General features: G+C 39.2%; 1 protein-coding gene across 3 annotated transcripts in view; it reads right to left on the bottom strand.

The window, feature by feature from the left end:
• SEMA3A (semaphorin 3A) overlaps window positions 1–18,937 on the bottom strand; it is a 241,749-nt gene that overhangs the window by 157,374 nt on the left and 65,438 nt on the right. For 2 of the 3 annotated variants that reach the window (XM_015876014.2, XM_015876186.2), the window contains exon 1: window positions 12,665–13,062. In XM_015876014.2, the coding sequence (XP_015731500.1) occupies window positions 12,665–12,776 (112 nt within the window). In that variant the 5' untranslated portion in view covers window positions 12,777–13,062. Of the gene's footprint in view, window positions 1–12,664; window positions 13,063–18,937 lie in introns of those variants that run through there. The other variant, XM_015876098.2, reaches the window with a different exon arrangement.

The raw sequence follows: 18,937 nt of genomic DNA, 5'->3' as shown, positions 1-18,937 counted from the left end.
ATAATTAACATCACTTTCTGCAGTGAACTTTACTTTGGAACCATTTGTGCCTGCCTAATCACAGTTTTTGGAGCTGTTTCAGGCATGAAAGGCTTAGCAAATCTTTCACTCTCCATATATACACATGCCAATTCTAAGCAGACACAAAGTACAATAAAACATATAGAAAACTGTCTGGCACAGTGCCTACTAAGACTTTTATTTTACTTCACGTTCCTTGTTCTTCTACTGTTTATTTTCATTTATTATCCTGTGCATGCATGAAGAACTGTACCATTTAAAGGATACATTTAGCATTAAACTAAACCATGTACCTATCCTACCTAGCTAAGCACATATTGAAGCACAACAGTGGAGAACAGAAAAACACTGAGTGGTTTGTAAACCATATCCAAGTAATGAATTATTTTGAATGTCTCTTGGGACAGATACTGACAGACGCAATTCAGAATAATACTCGTATCCTTTATGCTCCTTCCACTCCTTCCACACCAATCCAATTCTTCAGTGGAGGCCTATATCTGCTTACCTCTTAGATCTTGTTCTTCTTTTATTATTTCTTTTCTTTTCTTTTCTTTTCTTTTCTTTTCTTTTCTTTTCTTTTCTTTTCTTTTCTTTTCTTTTCTTTTCTTTTCTTTTCTTTTCTTTTTTTCCTTTTTTTTTATTTTTTTTTTTGAGGGGCGGGGGGGGAAGAGAAAGGTGGCTCGTTATGCCTTGTACCACTTTTTTATTTTTTTCTTTTCTTTTTTTTTTTTTAAAAGAAGCAGAAATTGTTCAGTTGTGGAAGACCTGATATTGCTTTGTAAGATTCACTTTTCCCCAAATGGTCATTATTACAATAAATCTATTTAAGGCATGGGAGTTTCCATACCTGAGAATAGGTTAAAGTTTTATGGTGCTGCTTTTCACAGCACTTTGAAATGCAACAGTCTTTGTCAGGAGCTAGCTGCAGAATTATTTATATATTGCTCTTCCTATCTCGGCTGACCATTCACATGCAAATAAGAGCTTTGACAGCTTCTCAGCACATTTATGAAACCCGGTGATCTGTCCATTTTTCAGTTCAGATTGAAGAATATGACAATACCTTAGAATAAAGGCCTGTCAGACTCTAGATTAGTTTCCTGCTCTGCAATGCTGAATGTGGCAAAGGGGGGGGGGGGGGAGAAAAAAAGAAACAGCAAGAAATATATATATTATATACATATATTTAAAAAGAAAAGAGAAAAATAAAACCTTTATTGAAATGGGATAGAAAAATTTGAGTACAAAGTGAATGCATTTTGGTCACAACATTAGAATCAGTTTCCCAAGGATGGGCTGAGATTGAGCAATTTTGAAAAGTATTTGAAAGGTAGAACTGACTTAAGCTATGATTTTTATTTTATTTTCCATTGACATCCATCAGTCAGAATCCAACAAAACAACTCAGACTCTCAAGAGAACCTGATTTTTTAGAGTAGATTAAATTCACTGCATGATGGATGCACCAACATGATGTCCAGGGATGAAAGTGAACAGAAGATACCTTTCTGTTAAAACATGTTTGGGAAAACTTGAGTTGTGCTGATGAGCACTTGCCCACAGAATGGACTCAGCAAAAAGGGGTCCCATAGCACCTCGTCTCTTCATCTCAGCACACTACAGGCTCATAATTTGGCTGGCACACAGAAGCTATTCTCTTCTAAATCCTGATTTCCAAAGAATCTGAGTTGCTCTGCTCAGGACAGTATTGTCCTTTCATGGTGATTATCAAAAATTATTGCTATTCTTCCCACTCACTAGCTTTTATTTTCAAAGACAATTTGTTTTAAGACTTTAAGTTCCAGTGTCTTATAACCAGAAATGAGTACATGCTTTCTATCTTAAAAAGTCATATTTCACTTTTCCTCATACAATTTACATACATTGATCACTACCATATGTCTGGCATAAGGTAAAATAGTTTGTATGCGTAGTAATAGTGGTGAGCCTACAGTGAAAAAAAATTCAACATTTGTCATATTCCTACACGCTGACAGAATAAGGTTTTAAGAGAATGGCAATTATGGGAGATGTCCTTTAAAAAGCTGCTTATAGTCTCATCTATGCAAATGATGTTAAAAAATAGAAGGTGCATTGCTCAGTCTTGTCCTCATTCTCTTTGGAGCAATACCAATTAACAATATCAGTGGTCTAATTCCCTTCTCTCGTGCACCACTGCAGACACAATCATTAATGAAATTATATTTGATTTACACAAGGATAATTGCTGATAGCTTAAAATTTCTAATATAGATTAATAGCACACATGAGATTTGATAACGAGAAGGCAAATGCAAAAGTTTCTTTACTTCAATAAACTGAGTCTTTTATGAGAAAGCATAAAAGCAAAGCAAAGAAATTCCTCGTGTTAGTTCACTAAAGGTAATATTAACATGTCCCATACAATATATGTGGAATACACAACCAGTTTTAACGCCACAGAGGCCAGGATGACAAGGGGAACAGGTGATCTCTTATTTATTTTAGGAATCTTACAGAGAAGCGTAATTCCCTTTCTGAATTTGTTATAGCAGTTAATCCTCATTATGATGTTTGAACTAAGGCTGTTAGGCTATAGTTTTCCATTGAGCGAGTCACAAATGACAGGCAATTATATCTGACTGAGCTGATTACCAAATATTTCCCCAGTGACAGAGGAGGGATGCACTCTTCCTGGAGATGGCTGGAAAGCATTTGAGGCACAGAGAGTGAGAAAGAGGGCTGTGCATAAAAAGAAAAATGTTTAGAGTCCAGAATCTCTTGGTAATCACATATGCATGTAAGGACATAGGAGTATTAAACACCTTTATTGAGATATATTCAGACTGAGTGGAAAGGGAAGTGTTCGAAGGCTTTTAGTTTTGTCTGACAAGCACATGCACCAGAAAAATATTATCTTACTCTCCCTTTGTTTTTAAAGTTGATTATCTGCTATGGTTACAAAAGCAGAAAGGAGAGGTCTAGTTTAAACTTAGAAAGCCAGGCTAGGTTCTTACAAGCACTCACATACTTTTGTAGACAGAATAACAAAGACTAAACATAAAGGTTCATAAAGTGATCCTTTATAGAACCATCTGGAATTTCTAAATTGCATTAATTTATATGGCCTTTCTGGATAATAGGCATGTGTTTCATGTTACAAACACAGTTGTGAATATAATTATTGTAGTGACTTTAATATACACATAAGGTCTTTGCTTGTTGATCAAAACTAAGTTCTGACTGAACTTTGAATATATACACGATGAGATTATTCTGAGAGTGGATACAGTGCTGAGCAAGCACAGAAAGTCTCTGACCTTGAGCAATTCCTCGTGAGATTACTTAATATCACTTTGCAGGTGAAGATGCTGACAGGGAAGAGCCAAAGAATTAATAGGACTTCACATGGTGTTATGGTGTTTTCTTTCATTCCCGTTACAGTACAGATTTCCTGTGTACCTTCAGCCATGGTGTTGGATTTCTGTTCACCTACAACTTCTACTTGTGGGTAAGCCTAAAAAAGCTTTCCTAATTTGCATGACTGTTGTCCACTGAAGAGTTGCAATGGGTGTTAGAAGAATGATGAAAGATGCAGAATTGAAAAAGGATGCCAGAAAAGGAAGTAAAATACTCAGTAGACTACTGTTCCCTGTACATAGTAAAACGTCGCAGATGGAAAAAAAAAACAGGTCTGCAAAAATCTGAAAAGTTAGAATGATAGATTTATGTAAATTTTGTTTTCTGTATTCCAGGCTGCAAAGTAAAACAAAATTTCTAACAGTCATTCTTATTTTTACTTTCAAAATATTCTTTAAGAAGAGCTATATGGAATATTCTTTCAAATTTTACAAATTCCTAAAGCTTTTCTCATGAGATGAAATCTTGCTTGCCCATTTCTTCATGGTCAATTATTATGACTACATTACATATGATTGAGAATACATGTCTTGAATAGCAATGTGGGGAAAGGGTCACCATACTGATAACAGCACAACCAACATCCTGCAAATACTGTCTTGTAGATGTTTAAGGCATTTCAGATAAGTGCCAACAAGGCTTCTTTTAAAATGTTACTATGCTTTCCTGTAAGTCTGAATTTACATTTGCTCTCAGTTGATGGTCTCTGGCACATCTTGGAAGAGCAGCAATTTAGAAATAAAGTGATTTCCTGACTATGCAATTCAGGAATTTATTTATATTGTTGTTAGTACGGACGATGGAGCTAGAAGTCTTGATGCAACTGTTCATTTGCTGTACTAGTGAGGAAGATGATAAATTAAGTAATCTGGAAGATAAAATTTTCTTGCTGTTGTCCACAAACAGTTTCTTCTGCTGTCCTCTCCATTAACTAAAAGAATGTAATACCTATCACATAGGGCTAGCAGAACAGAAATGTATACAGTGTCTTGCATGATGGGGATGAGACCAAGTTAAACTACGGGTATTACAGATCAACACTCATCACTGATAATATGAATTTTGTTGAATTTGGGGGGGGAAAAAAAAAAAAAAAAAAAAAAAAAAAAAAAAAAGAGTTCTACCAGGAGTCAGAGCCACTTTAGACTACACGTTTATGTAAAAAGTAGTTAAGTTGCACCAGGAAATCCATAAAGGAAGTAAAACAAACATTAACACCTCTGAATCTTTCCTTCATCTTAAGAGACCTCACTGTTCCATGCCAGGTGTCAGATCTGTGTATAGGAAAGGATAGCTATTCCGGTGTCAGCTGCTGATGAAAGCTGTATCCTGCACTCTCTGCAGCTCTTTTGGATGCTTGTGAGCTGTATTTATCCTCTGTTGCCTCTAGAAAAGGCCACCAACCCCTCCCCTTTGAAAGGCAGCTCTAAATCCTTTAAATTATCTCACAGAGCTTTTTTGTGTCCTTTTCTCACACAAGGCTGGAATTTCAAAAGGAGCCAAGAGGGGCCGTCAGAACCAACATGAGCTTTGCTTCATTAGAGTGGAGAGTAAAGGAGAATTTTCTTTTTCCTCCTTGCACAGGTTGAAAGCAAATAACTACTTCATTCCTCGAATTGTTCCCTGCAAGATCCAACTTTGCATGAAAATATTTATAAGAGACGAGAATTTTATTTGACTGCTCACTTCTAATGTTTCTGCAACATTCAGCTGGAGAGATAAGCAAGCAGCCCAACATGTGTCAAACTACTTTAAAACATTAGAAGAATGTCAAAAACTTTTGACTTTCCCATGTTTGGCTATCAAGCAACAAAGGATGAAAACGAGATGTGACACAAAGTACATGCATTACGCATTGCACACATTTCTGTAGATTCTCAAGGAGAATTTGCAGTCACCAAGGTGAGAAAAGAATCCCCAAAAGTGTAAGTCAAACTTAGAATTTTTAGAAATGAACCTAAATTAGATTTCATCCTGCACTCACTAATGAAATAGGTCAGCTGAAAAAGGGAAGACTGAGCGTCCGGGCATCTATCCTTTGGATTGTACATGCACGTTCGCATACTTTCGTACAAGCCATGTTATACAAAATTGGGTCTTGAAAATATTTTTTATTTAAAGATTAGAAACCTTCAGAAAGTAGTAGAGCTGGTCAGGGGACAGCTTATTGAGAGCTCTGAATGATTAAGCTATTAAATTAGTAAAGCTCTGCAGCCCCAGACAGTCACTTGCAGCATGTGTCACTGGATTTGGAACAAGCTTATTAAGGAAGAGAGACATGGGAAATGTAAGTTAGGGAATTGTTTTAAGAACAGTGAAGAATTTAGTAGTAATGTATGTTTCTCACTGACTGAAGGTTTGTTGCAAATTTAGATCAAATTCCGGGTGACCTCAAGATCAGAGACTGAGGACATACGTCGTTTTTTGGCAGTTAGATTTTTAACAGCTTTAAATGCTCATTTAGACAGAGACATATTCTCAGATTTGGTTGTTTTGAGATCAAGAAACAGCCTAAATTCTTCCACAGCATTTAATTGATACCTTCTTTTGATATCCTCCTAGTAAGAAAAAAAAAATCTAAATGAATGAATAAGGAGCTTAATTTCCTTTCCGGTCACTGAAGAGTGATGTGTGTGTGTCCTTTAAGTCTCATTCAGTGTGCCTAGCCCAAGATTAGCTCTCTGGAGGTTTCCCTCTCCTCCCATTGACAGTAACAAGAGCTTAATGTGACTGACATAGTCAGTCAAAAAGAGAGAGAAAGATACCGCAGAGAACTCCTACTGTGCAGGAGAAAGGCTACAGCCCTCTTAAGATTTTTGATGCTCTCAACAGCTGTGGCCATCCCTTTCTCTTGTGCACTGGGGCACAGTCCCACTTGGAAAAAATAGGAAAAGTCAAGTAAATGTACGATCCCCGCAGTTATTCTCAACATCCACAGCTGTTACTGCAAGAGAGCAGCTAACCTATATGAAGGCTTTATGTGGGAGGACCGTGAACTTGCAGACATTCCTGAAGGGAGCTTTAATCCTGCCAGGGAAGGAATTTGCTGAATCGTCCACCAGCTCCAGCACAACACCAGCAGCAACTTTCACATGTAATCTTAATTAACAAGTGCACCAGGATGAGCTACAGAACTTCCACTTAAAATTTTGACACAAAACTGATGGGATCTACCCCACATATTTCCTTAAATAAAATAAAATAAAGAACGTGTGGGAGCCAGAAGACAGTCTTATCCTTTTTATGTTTTCAAACAACTGGAAAATGTCACAACCATTGACACCACTTAGAAGGATCTGTTTTCCTCTTCATCACTCAGGCACTGCCCCTGGTGAAGATCTGATTTTCCTTCAGGGCCAAGCCAGGCTTCAGCTGGTATAGAAAATATTCAAAATATTGGTACAACTCTGTATTACCTATGCTTTCATTGCAATCTTCCAGGTGTGCATAAGATAAAAAGCTTGTGGCCCTGGAGTAAATAAAATGATGTCTCCTCAGTACCAGTTGGGGGCATTAAAGGTTGCATACTGAACCAGTGATTAGTCAAAGCAAAATCATATTAAAAGGATCAGAGTACAGCAATGCATTAAATAAAGCCTGAAACATGCTTCCAAGCAAAAGGAAAGAACTGAAAATACAAATCATTTAGTGGTTTCTTCTTGGATGGAGCTCCACATAAGTTCTTTCTGTATATGTAGATGCATATTCAGAAGGGATTATCATAAATAATCCATCCACTTACATTGTAGCAACCCGCAAAGACTGGGTTTCTTATCTTAAACATTGCTTTGCTAAATTTTATGGAACAAATACAAACAAATACAAACAAACAAACAAAGCAAACAAACAAGTTGATATTTCAGTCCTCATCAGAAAGACTTCAAGCACAGAAGCAGATTTTTAGAACGACTAGAACGACTTTATGTATCAGAAGATTCATGGAACTCAGTGAAAATACAGATGTTTAAACTGTTTGCTAGGAGAGTTTTAAAGCTGCTGTACTAAACAGCAGGGGTAGCTATGCTGCACACCTTGTACACAGCTAAAGAGCAGACTTTCCACTGCTGTCAGTACAGCACCTGCCATGAACAATTCAGTCATTTGCAATCCTTACAGCACAAATAATTATAGAGAACTTCTCAGAAAAGGCAGGCTCTGTAATTCAGAAACCACTTTTTCCACTGGAATTAAATGGGAAAGTTGGAAATGCAAAATGAAATGTTGGGCTAGGTTTTCACCCTCCTTGTTCCAATTAGTCTGTGTATTTCAGGCCCTAATTAGTGAGCTGAAAATTTCCCTATATAGGCAAGATCTGAGCTTAGGCATTTTCTTTATCAGCTTCTCCCTTCATTCAGCATGTGAGTTGTTCTACGGTCTCTTGTAACAGTTTCCATGTCACAAGCAAGGCAAGGCAGAGCAACATGCAGATCTTCTCTGAAGTACACAGCATTTATGGGGGAAGAAAAAAGAAAAAAGTAAAAAAAAAAAAAAAAAAAAGTCTGACAAAGTCTATGGCTGTATACGATGTCTTCATTGCCTCCAGCCTGCACTGAGATAATGGCAAGAACACAAAGTGCCAGGCAATGCAGCAACTGTGCAGGAGTGGTGGAAGCTGATCAGTGTGATGAGCATACTGTTGTCACCTGCTTGCGTTCCTTCAGTCTTCTTCACAAATCTAGGCTGCCCTTCTCCTTTTCAAGCATGTTAGAGAGGCATTTACCTCTGAGTTTAAGGATGAAGCTCTTTAAAGAGATACTTTGAAATGTGAGACAAACTTAAACCATGGTACCAGCTCAAGAGAGCCTGTATTGGCTGAGGTTCCTCTCCCTTGTCTCACTCTGGCCTGCTTTCTCCATATTTATGGAGTTACTGAATTGTGATTTATAGAGTTTGATTGAAAGGAAAAACCACAATCAAACCTACCAGCAGGTCATCAGCTACAACCCAACTAGGTCAGTAACCTAAACCAAGTATCACATTTACCCTAGCATACATACAGGTAATTCAGAGCAGTGTCATTCCTCCCTTGTCACAACATGCTGCACTGATTGAATCAGACAGAAGCTTCGCCATTTCTCTCTCTGAGGCCAGGATTTCATCCGTATAAAAATCCATTACATAAAGATGTAAATCAACTGTACATCAAGAATGGAGCAGTTCTTACTATCACTCCAATTTTAAACAAAACACTTATTTCTAATATGACTTGAAATGGAGCCAGGGACTAATAGAGCTAAATCTGTGCGCAATGCTTTTCCACTTATTTGTTCTCAAGTAATATGTATCCAATTGAGCAACAATAACAAAGAAGAACCACACGTACTCTTACAAAACATACTTAAAGCACTTAGTAATTTTCAGCAGAAAAATAGGATGCAACAGATGGATTTGAGAAAGTCGGGTTCACAAGTTTTACTCATGTGGTGACAAAAATTGGGGCTGCTTTAGAAAAAAAAATTGTAAGTCAAGGAACTGCTAATGGAAACTTTCTTTGGGCTTATATGTTTATATTTAAGTGTTACTGTCAGTGATTTGGTCTCCACTTGTGACATTACCTCCCCGCATGCAGAGAACAGCAAGAGAAAATAAGAAACAATAAACGATGCAAAAAATCCATCTGGAGTTAAGGCTGTATTTATTGTTTTAAACTTTGCGCACTCAACTTGGTCACCATCTTTCTGATAACTCTCTGTTCAATAGAAGTTTCCTGAACACAATCTGTGACCTGGTGACACAACATAGAGACTTACAGCTGCATTGAGAGTCAAGCCAGTTTGATTTAAAAAAGCAACAACAAAAAGGCATCACATTTTTTTAAGGAAAGATTCCGTTACATTTGGCATATCAACAATAGCGCTTCTTGTTACTCTGTAATAAAGACACAAAATCTTTGAAGGACACATATAGAGAAACTCTCAGGTTGTGAGGCTTAGCAAAGCTTTCATTTTATAGCTGTTTGGCTATGACCTAGAACTTACTAACTTCAGAGAACTTTGAATCAGGCCCTTAATCGTATTAATTCTCTTTGAATGAAATAAGGAGATAGATATCAATATCATCTTTGTAAAACCTTCCTAATCCATACACTGAGAAGAAAATGCTTGGAAACTTTAAAATGCATAAAGCAAAATACTGGTGCTACTGAACAGGAGTTTCTCCACACACCCGAGCTGAACAAGGATTTTGCCAATGCTGTCCTCAAATTTCCTTCCTTCAACATCCCTCAAAATCAAGGTGATGTAAGCCGAATAACCACAGATCTGTTTTATGATAAACAGAAAGAACATTTTCAGGCCACAGACATGGCCTTAATATATGCATTTACACACCTTCCCTTCCTATCTGCAGTGTACCCTGTTGTATGCTTCTAAATCTGCCGCAAGACTGAGTGACAAGAAGTTAAGAGGAAGCAAAAATGGGAGTTCACCGAAACTTCTGTCCTGCAACCTGGGAAATGGCAGAGCTAATGCTGGACCTTTGAAAACAAGTGACCATAGGAAATCAGGGTTGGCAGGGCTTTAACCCTTCATGACTCATTTCACTAACTTTTAAAGCAAATGCCTGAGCTTTTTAACCATGTTTGACATCCAGCAGTTGAGAAAAACAAGAAGTTAAAATGCATCCTTGCTTTTCTTTTGAAGTAAAGCACCGACAATTAGCTCCAAGGTATTTGTTTAGACAAAAAAAAAAAGCATGACAGCCACTGAAAAGAGAAGTTACTTGGGTCATTCCTTACACTCCACGTATTCTTTTTAATATCATAAGTTTTATTTTACACTACCACAGCTCCTTAAAGAGAGGCAGAGCTAATCAGTGACTGAGTAGCTTCTTATCCTAATGGCAAGGTGTCTGAATAGAGATAAATCGTGCAGCACCACACAGCAGTGAGGTATGCCCTGAGATGCATATTAGCACGTAAGGTATTCAGCAAGTGCTTGAAAGACATATTTTCAATACCTACAGCTCTCCTAGCTGTTTCTAGCCGGTGTTAACATTTATCTGTGCACTAGGCTGGAAGGAAAAATTGTCATGAAAAGCACCAGCTGATAAGGCTTAGTTTCCCTTGACTAATAATGATACCCCTATTCTGAGGGATCAATGCAGCAGCACATGCAACATGCTCCTCTTGACCTGGCCAAGCATTTACACTGGTACTTAACGTTAAGCATGTGAGTGGTCTCATTTGATTTTTAGATTTACACATGTTTTAAGTCAAATATGTGATTAAGTACACGTATGAATCAAAGGCCAGAGTGTGAATTCCTGTAAGTCTTCAGACTTAACTTTAACTTGCTTTGAATTAAGCATGCATTTACTTTATTTGCTAGAGAGGAAGCAGGGTTGCTCAGCATTTGAACTCATTATCTTTTTACAGTGACCCAGCAGTTAGAAAAACAGTGTCAGTGCTCCTTTCTGTTTCCTTTTGTGTGCATATAGGAGTGACTTTATATCAAAATTTGGTGTCTGAGATACTGACAAAATGAGAGTTTGACCTTTTCATCCAGCAAGACGTGAAGTGGAAAACAACCAATCAGTGGAGTAGCAAAATGTTGCTAAAGAGCATATGGATACAGTAGCATCGGAATTTAAAACCACTGCCAACCAGATTGGGCCATCCTTTGGGATAGTTTCTATACGATCAGCCTGTGCAAGTGGGAGGAGCAGAGCTGATCCATCAATAAACTTTAAAAGGGTGAAAAATAATAAACCATAATTAATTAGCCATTAAACCCCTTTAAAGGATATTTTAATAGCATTAATGCTTCTATGGACTAATGTTAGTTTCAGCATGATTGTGGAAGTTTGGAAGCAATTAAGAGGTTTTAAATGATTCTAGTTTGACATGTTGTTATGGTAGAAGCTTTCTTCAGTCTTCATTATTCATAATAATCAATTTTATGTAAAATAGAAATGGCTTCTCTTACAAAAACTAAACAAACACATTCTGAACCCCTTTAACTCTTCACGTAAATCCTTTCAAGTTTAAACACACACAAATATGCATATGTGTATTCTTTAATAAAATCCTGCACATGTCTTTATTGCATACACAGAAAAAGGAAAAAATAGGAAATGTGATTCCACTGGCAAGAGATGCATTGCCACTATACTATAAACTGGGATTGACATCTCTGACCAGGCATGCACACACATGTTCTTTTTTCCACTGTAGTGTGTTACTTTACCTTCCTACCCTCAGAATCAGAGCTGCTGCTCCTTTTCCCAACCTCCAATAATCTAGGAATTATGAGAAGGCAGCTCTACAGAGGGAAATTGCACACACACACACACACACACACACACACACCATTTTTAATAATAATGCTCCACAGCTCCTACATTTCAGTCTTCTTTCCAGGTTACATATTCTTCAGATTTTGTGCATTCTCCTGAAAATATATTTGCAGAGGAACTACTCTGATGAAGAAAAGAATCTGCCTACTTCAGAGCCGTCTCTTAATACTAGCAATGTGGTACAAAAGTTAATTACTGACAATTGCAGCGTGAGTGGTATTACACAATTTCCACATAAGCGTAATCTCAGAGCTCTTTCTTCAGTTACACCTTCCCTGTGATCTTTAATGAAACGCATCAGACTACACCAAACACAACCTCAGATCAAATAAATCGCGCTGCACTCAACATCCACAGGCAGCGCCTTCCAGTGCATAACAGTCCTTTCCCCTCTGTTCTGGACTGATCTGCTCCTTTCAGTTTATAGTTTCTTGGCAAACCCACCATCTACTGCTTATGTTAGGCATCTGATTGTCAGATTTGTACAGACTGAATATTCATGACTTGAAAATTAACCTCTTCATGCCTAAAAAGGGAAAATATATAGCTTCATCTATTCCACGCTATCTGAAAGATCTGCACCGGGGCTGCACTCCTTGCCCAGAACGAGAGGGATGAGCGGGGCGGCCAGGCTCATCCTTTTAAAGAGTAAAGTCCGACGGAATTGCACAAGGCAGAAAACACTCTTCGTGGATCAGCACGATCCCCAGTCCCTGTCTGCAAACGCAACTAACTCTTTGTCTGTGTTCAAACTGCGGGGTACCGGAGCACGGAGTGGCTTTTTAAGTGTTTTCTCAGAAATATCTCCATACAACAGTTTCCCCTTCCAGAGATAAGAGAAAGCCGGGAGGAAGGTGAGGAGCAGAGAGGAGGGGGGTGGGGGGTGGGGGGGTTACCGGGCAAGGAGGAGCGGGAATCCAAGAATAAGAGAGAACAACAGACTTACCTTTATAGGATAATTTGAGTCTTGGCACGTTATTCTTCACATGCTGGCAGTTCACTCTTCCTGCTAGTAATACTCCCAAGGAAAGCAAGGCAATCCCCCTGAGCCAGCCCATGCTGCAGCAGCCACTGTAGGGTCCCTGCGAGCCGGAGCCGCGGCGCTCCCCGTCCTGCCGGGCGCCGCCGGGGAACTTCAGGCAACCTGGGGAGCGGAGGTAACAGGTGATGGGGGTGGGCTCCGCGCCCCGCCGCGCCCCGCCGCGCCCCGCCGCCGCCAACAGCTTCCCCGGCCCCGCGCTTCTTCTCCGCTGCCTCCGGGGTAACTTCAAGCCCCTCTCACGCACACGCCGCGGGCCGGAAAAGGAGGCAGCCCCCGGGCGCGAGTGGCGTGCGGGCGGGGGGGCGGCATGATGCGGGCGGCGGCGGGCGGGCGGCGGCGCGGGCCGGGGGCAGGGGCCGGGGCCGGGGCCGGGCCGGGCCGGGGCTGGCGGGCGCCCCGCTCCCCGCGCGGCGGGCGGGTCCCGGGCGGGAGGGGCGGGCACGGAGCCGAGGCAGCCCCGCGCTCCCAGCGCACATGGAGGGAGAGACGCGGGGGACACCGGCTCTCCCAGCGCTCCCAGGAGCTGCTGACAATGGGAGCGCAGGGAAGCTCGACCCGCCGCCGGCGGCGCGACTCGCCCCCCGGGTGCCGGCTGCTGTCACGATGCACACAGGTGCAGAGGAAGGGGGAATAAAAAAAAGAAGGGAAAAAAAAAAAAAAAAAAGGAAAAAAAGAAAACACATCGCGGCGGAGATGAGAGGAGGGAACAGAAACCTCCAGCGAGCTTGAGAAAAGCACGGAGCTATAAATTTCACGAGGTATTTTATGTCGTCGTCCAGGTTTTCGTGCTTTGTTTTTTTTCTTTTCTTTTGTTTTGTTTTTTTATTGCTAATATTTCATTTTATGATTCAAATTAAAAGGTTCTCGTCCCCCTTGAAAAACAACAGCACAACGCAAACCACAACGTTGCTACCCACATAAATAACATCTCCTGCCCATAACATAATCCTCTTTGGGTCGCTCCCAGCTAGAAACAAGTAACTAAGTCTTCCATCAGCATAACTTTACCACTGAAGCTTTTAAAGCCTTGTTAGGGAAGGTTGCTCCAACCCTCCCACCCTCCCCACCTCCCGCGCTACTCCGGTTCTGCAGACGAAATTCCTCGCAAAGCCCACTTCAGCAGTCAGTTCAAGACATGCACAGGTCTAAAGGGGCTTATAAATTACACTGAAGGATTCTCTGAAGCATTCTTAAAAGTGTTCCAAACCTTCAAATTTCTGATTATTTTAACCTTATATTTTTGTGCAATAAAGGAAGATAAAGAGTTTTGTTTGTTTGTTTAAACAAAGGGATTTTGTAATCCCCAGAGGTCCTCTAAATGTTAGAGAGCTGTAAATACAAACATGTAAGCAAACTGAAACTCTCCCCTCCCACACATCTGAACAACCTCTTCCAGTGAGTGACAGTTAATTAAATTTTCTACACGAAACCTGAAAAGTAGTGTCTTATACTGGTAGGTATCATATATTGCATTCTTAACACAATAATGTCAGAAAAGTTGGAAATCAACCTTTATGAAGCACTGTCGTCATAAGAGAGGAGTGACCTCTGTTGATCTTGCCCTATGCTTTCCCATAAGAACTGTCAGTGTGCTGTGGTATATGCAGCATCTAAGTGACATTTCTTCCTTCCTCTTTTTTTTTTTTTTTTTCCTTTGGGTTAAAAATCAGTTGTATGATCCCACCAAAGGTGATCACTCTGCACTCCGGATTTTACAGAACACAGCATCAGTTTTCTGTGCTCAAGCCTAGCTAATAAGTCAGTGCCTAGGAAATATTCCTAAGTTTGAAGCTGAAGTTCATAGTTGCAAATGTGGGTGTCAGTATGGTTCTAATTAAAATGTAAAGGCTCATGCAGAACAAGGCTTGGTGCTATGGTAAATCTAGAGTGAAAATTCTGGCATTGCTACTTTCATTCCTTAATATTCACACACTGGTGGAAAACAAGGAGCTTTTTCCCTGTCCTCTTTTAAAAGTTATTCTGCTTCCTGAGCTTAATTCATTCATCCTGTGGCATTGTATCTGACAGATTCAGCAGTTCTATTGACCAACAGCATTGTTAAGAAAATAAAATCCAAAAATAATGTTGATTTTGGTCATTCCCACACTTGTTAACCTGAGCATTTTCATGCTCCAGGCAGTGGATTAGAGCCCCAAACTGACAAGAGATGCCTGTCTGTTTTCCATGGATTACTTGCTACAGACATTCACTCTGTAAAGGGATTCATGTCACTTTGAGACTATTTGGAGAACTGGCCTAATGAATTATCCTTTTGTAGGCAGCAAACAATTAGAAACAAAACACAAAAGGTGCACCATATTCAAGACTTCACAAAGCACATCATTTTACAATGTTGTAACATTCAGTACACTTCTTGTTGCATAAAGAAGACTCAATTACCTTTTTACTTATTTATTTTTCTTTCTCACATAAGGAAAAGAGAGTAAGAAGATAAAATTATGTCTTTCTAGTGTAGAATGGTTGTGTGGCTCTCCAGGCTATTTTCCACCAACCAAGTAAATAAATCATGGTCCCCAGCCAATGTATATTTTACTCAGAAAACATGCAGATCAAATACAACGAGTCGCAACTTATCAAAGATTATGCCTTTAGAGAGAGAGAACATCATTTTAAGATAGATGGGAGATGCTATCTCTTTGCATCCTTTATGTGTAAGGCCACTCACATTTTGCCTTTCCTCTGTGGAATATGCCAGTCCAAAGAGAAGGGTAAAATCTGACCCTCTGGGTCGTCCTCCTGCTATTTAGCTCTAAGTAGTGCTAATCAGCTAGTCAGGATAGCATATGCTACACCCCCTTAAAAGGAGAGGGGCAATGGCAGCACTTCAGTGGTGTTTGAAGAGGCTTTATATCTCAAAGACAACCATTGCCATATGGTGCTTCTGCCAAGGCGAAACTGGGCTCTGCTTGGAAGGAATTATTTGGCCAACATGCCTACAGCAAGTGCCAGAAACGTCAACTCTGGGAATTCAGGGTCGGCAACAACTCACTTTCAAATGACAAACCATTCACCTTTTTTTCTTTGGTCTTTTGAAAGTGATCTAACTGCTGAGTTTGGAGGGAGGGGAAAGTAAAATGCCAGATTTCCTTGGTTTTCCAAATAATATCTTTCACTCCTGAAGAAGACCACAGTTTTTAGCTTAATTATTCCATTATTATTCTGGGAGCTCAAAAGAAACAACTGTTCTTCTCTATCGTTTCCCATAGCTGTTGCAGGTTTTATTTTTTGTTTTCTGCAACAGCATTTATATGACATTCTATACAGTGTTTTACTTCCCAAAATCCAGATAGGCACTTGCGGGTTCAGTGTAATGTTTCTGGTCTCATGCTGTGTGTAATTATTATTTGGAGATTTTTATACTGCCTTTTTATATGCGCAACAAGTTCACGTTGATAGATCCTATAAAAAACTTTTTCTTGGATGTGTCTCGACTTTTACTGTTGACCATTTGTGCAGAATTATTCTTTCAAACACTTACAAAGTTGGCATCATTTGGTGCTTCTCATTAGTCAGAAACAGTCTTACTTGACTCATGATTACTGCAAATCTTCTTGTTTCTGCTCTCATTTTTACACATAGAAGCTCTTGAAATCTTAGCTGCTCCAAGAACATCTTCAGTATGCTTTGAAAATGTACTTATGTTTTCAGAATATTTTTCTGTATCTCAGATGACTCATTACTTGTTTATATCAATACGATCAGGTTCTTCTCAGAAATGCATGGGAATTAGCAGCATCCAAATTCAATAGGCAGTACTAGACTAGCAATATCAGATTTCTTGGGTTTATTACACATGTTCTGGGCAACATCAGAGAAAAGAGAAATAAAACAACCAAAACAAAACAATGAAGGGAAAAACAACAACAACAACAACAAAAAACCTCATGTTGTATCTGAATGCTAAAAATCTCTTTAATAGGACACACTCCTGTAGGAAATGTGAAATTCTGCCCTCAGATACACTCTTTGCTGATTCCTCCCAGAGCAGGTGATTTGCTTGGTAAGCAGAATATTTACAATTCTGCACAGCGTCCCTTTGAAATTGTTCCAGTTGTATACATAATGATAATTGTAACACACTTTAGAGTAACTGAATAATTATTGGCCCAAAGGAGCCTCAGCCTAGAGCTCGATTATAAATAAATGCACTTGTCATGTGATGTGTGAGATGCTCAGGATGAGATTTTGCAACCCAGTGAGCTCAGAAAAAAAATCCCCTTTTAAGAAGATCCAGACCTCACCTTCCATGTTCTGTTATTACGTCACAGATGTCCACTTATTATTTGGGATGCTACAGACATTTCTGTGGGAACATTCAGGAAACAGGGTAGTAGTAGTAGTAATAATAATAATAATGGTAATAATAACAATAATAAAACGTTATGGGGATTGCTTTTCATGCAGATACAGTGCAAGCTAATGGAGCAGATAGAATTATAAACAGGTATTGGGGAAAAGCTGAGTAAGCAGAAATGCAGAGGATCTGTAGATGTTGGCCACACTTCTGAAGACAGAATAAGATGGAGCTCTACAGTTAGGTCCAAATCCTTTTCCTATGTCAGACAAGAACCTAAACCTGGAGACAATTTGACAGCATTGCTCCTCTGGGCTGACAAGGGTACTCTTCTCTCTTTGATATGCAATGAGGGGAAAAAAAATAAAGGAAAAAAAAAAAAAAAAGAAAAGAAAAAAAACACCTATAAAAAGCCTGTATGGTGAAGATAAATAATTGTGATATCCAGATATGCTGAACTGAGTATCGGATTATTTTTTTTTTAAGAGTGTTGATGATTATCAGACTAGTTCAAGATGTCGTAAATTGCTGCTTCCACCTGGATCTTAAAGGATTTAAAATTCTGTGGAGTGGCAGTTTTTCAGTTCTGAAGCAATCACAGAGCAAAACTGCTTAAAATGCATCAGCGTAAAGCAGATAAAAGTGTAAATTTTAACATTTTATCAAGCTAGAGTTGTAAAGATCACTAGCTAGCACCTAGACCTGGAAATATCCTTGCTGTTAAAAGTCTAGACATATCTTTTCCCAGCTCTCCCTTGGGCTATGTTGCATTTGGTAGCCTTATATGAATCTTCGGAATCCACATAAATCTGTAACATTTCTGATTATTGCATGTGATCAAGTTGTTAACCAAGTCAGTTAGTATCTGCCTTCTCTCAATAGCACTGCATCTTGCCATCTTGTCGCAATCAACTTTTCCTTCAATTCTCAGGACTAATGAGACTGTTTTGTATGTGATGTTTGTTCTTTTGGCAGCATAATCGGATCTGTATCAGTATTATGTGTTTTATTCACAATGCTTTCAGGTCTATTAAACACCTCATCAAATTCTTCAAAAATATTCTTTGCATCCTGTTCTGTAGACAGGTTATATGTCTGTCTGAACAACAGCATTTACATATAGCTCTTTGAACCTCAACAAACCTTTTCTATTCACTTGGCCACAACTGCATGATGTTCATCTTCATAATTAAATGTACATGAACTATGATAAGCAGAGCTGTAGTAAGAAACTCACCTTAATAGATTAGTGCCAAGCATGTAACTTTAACAGCAGTAACAAAACCTTATTTTCCCCAACTCATGTTATGGGTCAGTAGCTTCTGTTTTCAGTGAATTCATTTCCAATGGGTAGACATCCAAACTCTCAAAAAACTTCCAAATCTATTAACTTTCAAGTTCAGCTACTTCCAACCCTCTGATTTCATGTGTTTATTGGCTGTTGGGTCTTCATTGAGGAAATACTGGCAAGGACATATGTTTTTTTTTACAGGGGATGAGGGAAATGCAAAGCCCAGTTTGATTTTTTAATTCTTCAGAGAAAAGCCAATTTAAGAAAAATATTTACAGAGAAAGGGGAAAAAATAACAACAATCATGAAAATTTTGGCTCCCTTACATTATATTCCAGGCCTGGAATAAGATTCTCTTAGTTGAGTGAATTGTAATCAGGATGGAAGACCTCCTCCCATACAACAGTCTGCAGAATGTCTGTTTCTCTAGCCTGTTTCTTAGCTTGTTTCTCTAGCATATTTAATGCTTGGTGGAGCTCTAAGACATAACAAAGTGGTACTGTCCTTTTCCCCACTGCTGGTAGAAGAACCATCATGCAAGTTGTATTACATACGAGTGTTTCACTGTTTC

This window comes from Coturnix japonica, chromosome 1, assembly GCF_001577835.2.
Source record: "Coturnix japonica isolate 7356 chromosome 1, Coturnix japonica 2.1, whole genome shotgun sequence".
Lineage (NCBI taxonomy): Eukaryota > Metazoa > Chordata > Aves > Galliformes > Phasianidae > Coturnix > Coturnix japonica.
The sequence above is the reverse complement of the archived record's forward strand: the minus strand, read 5'-3'. Positions and strand labels throughout refer to the sequence as shown.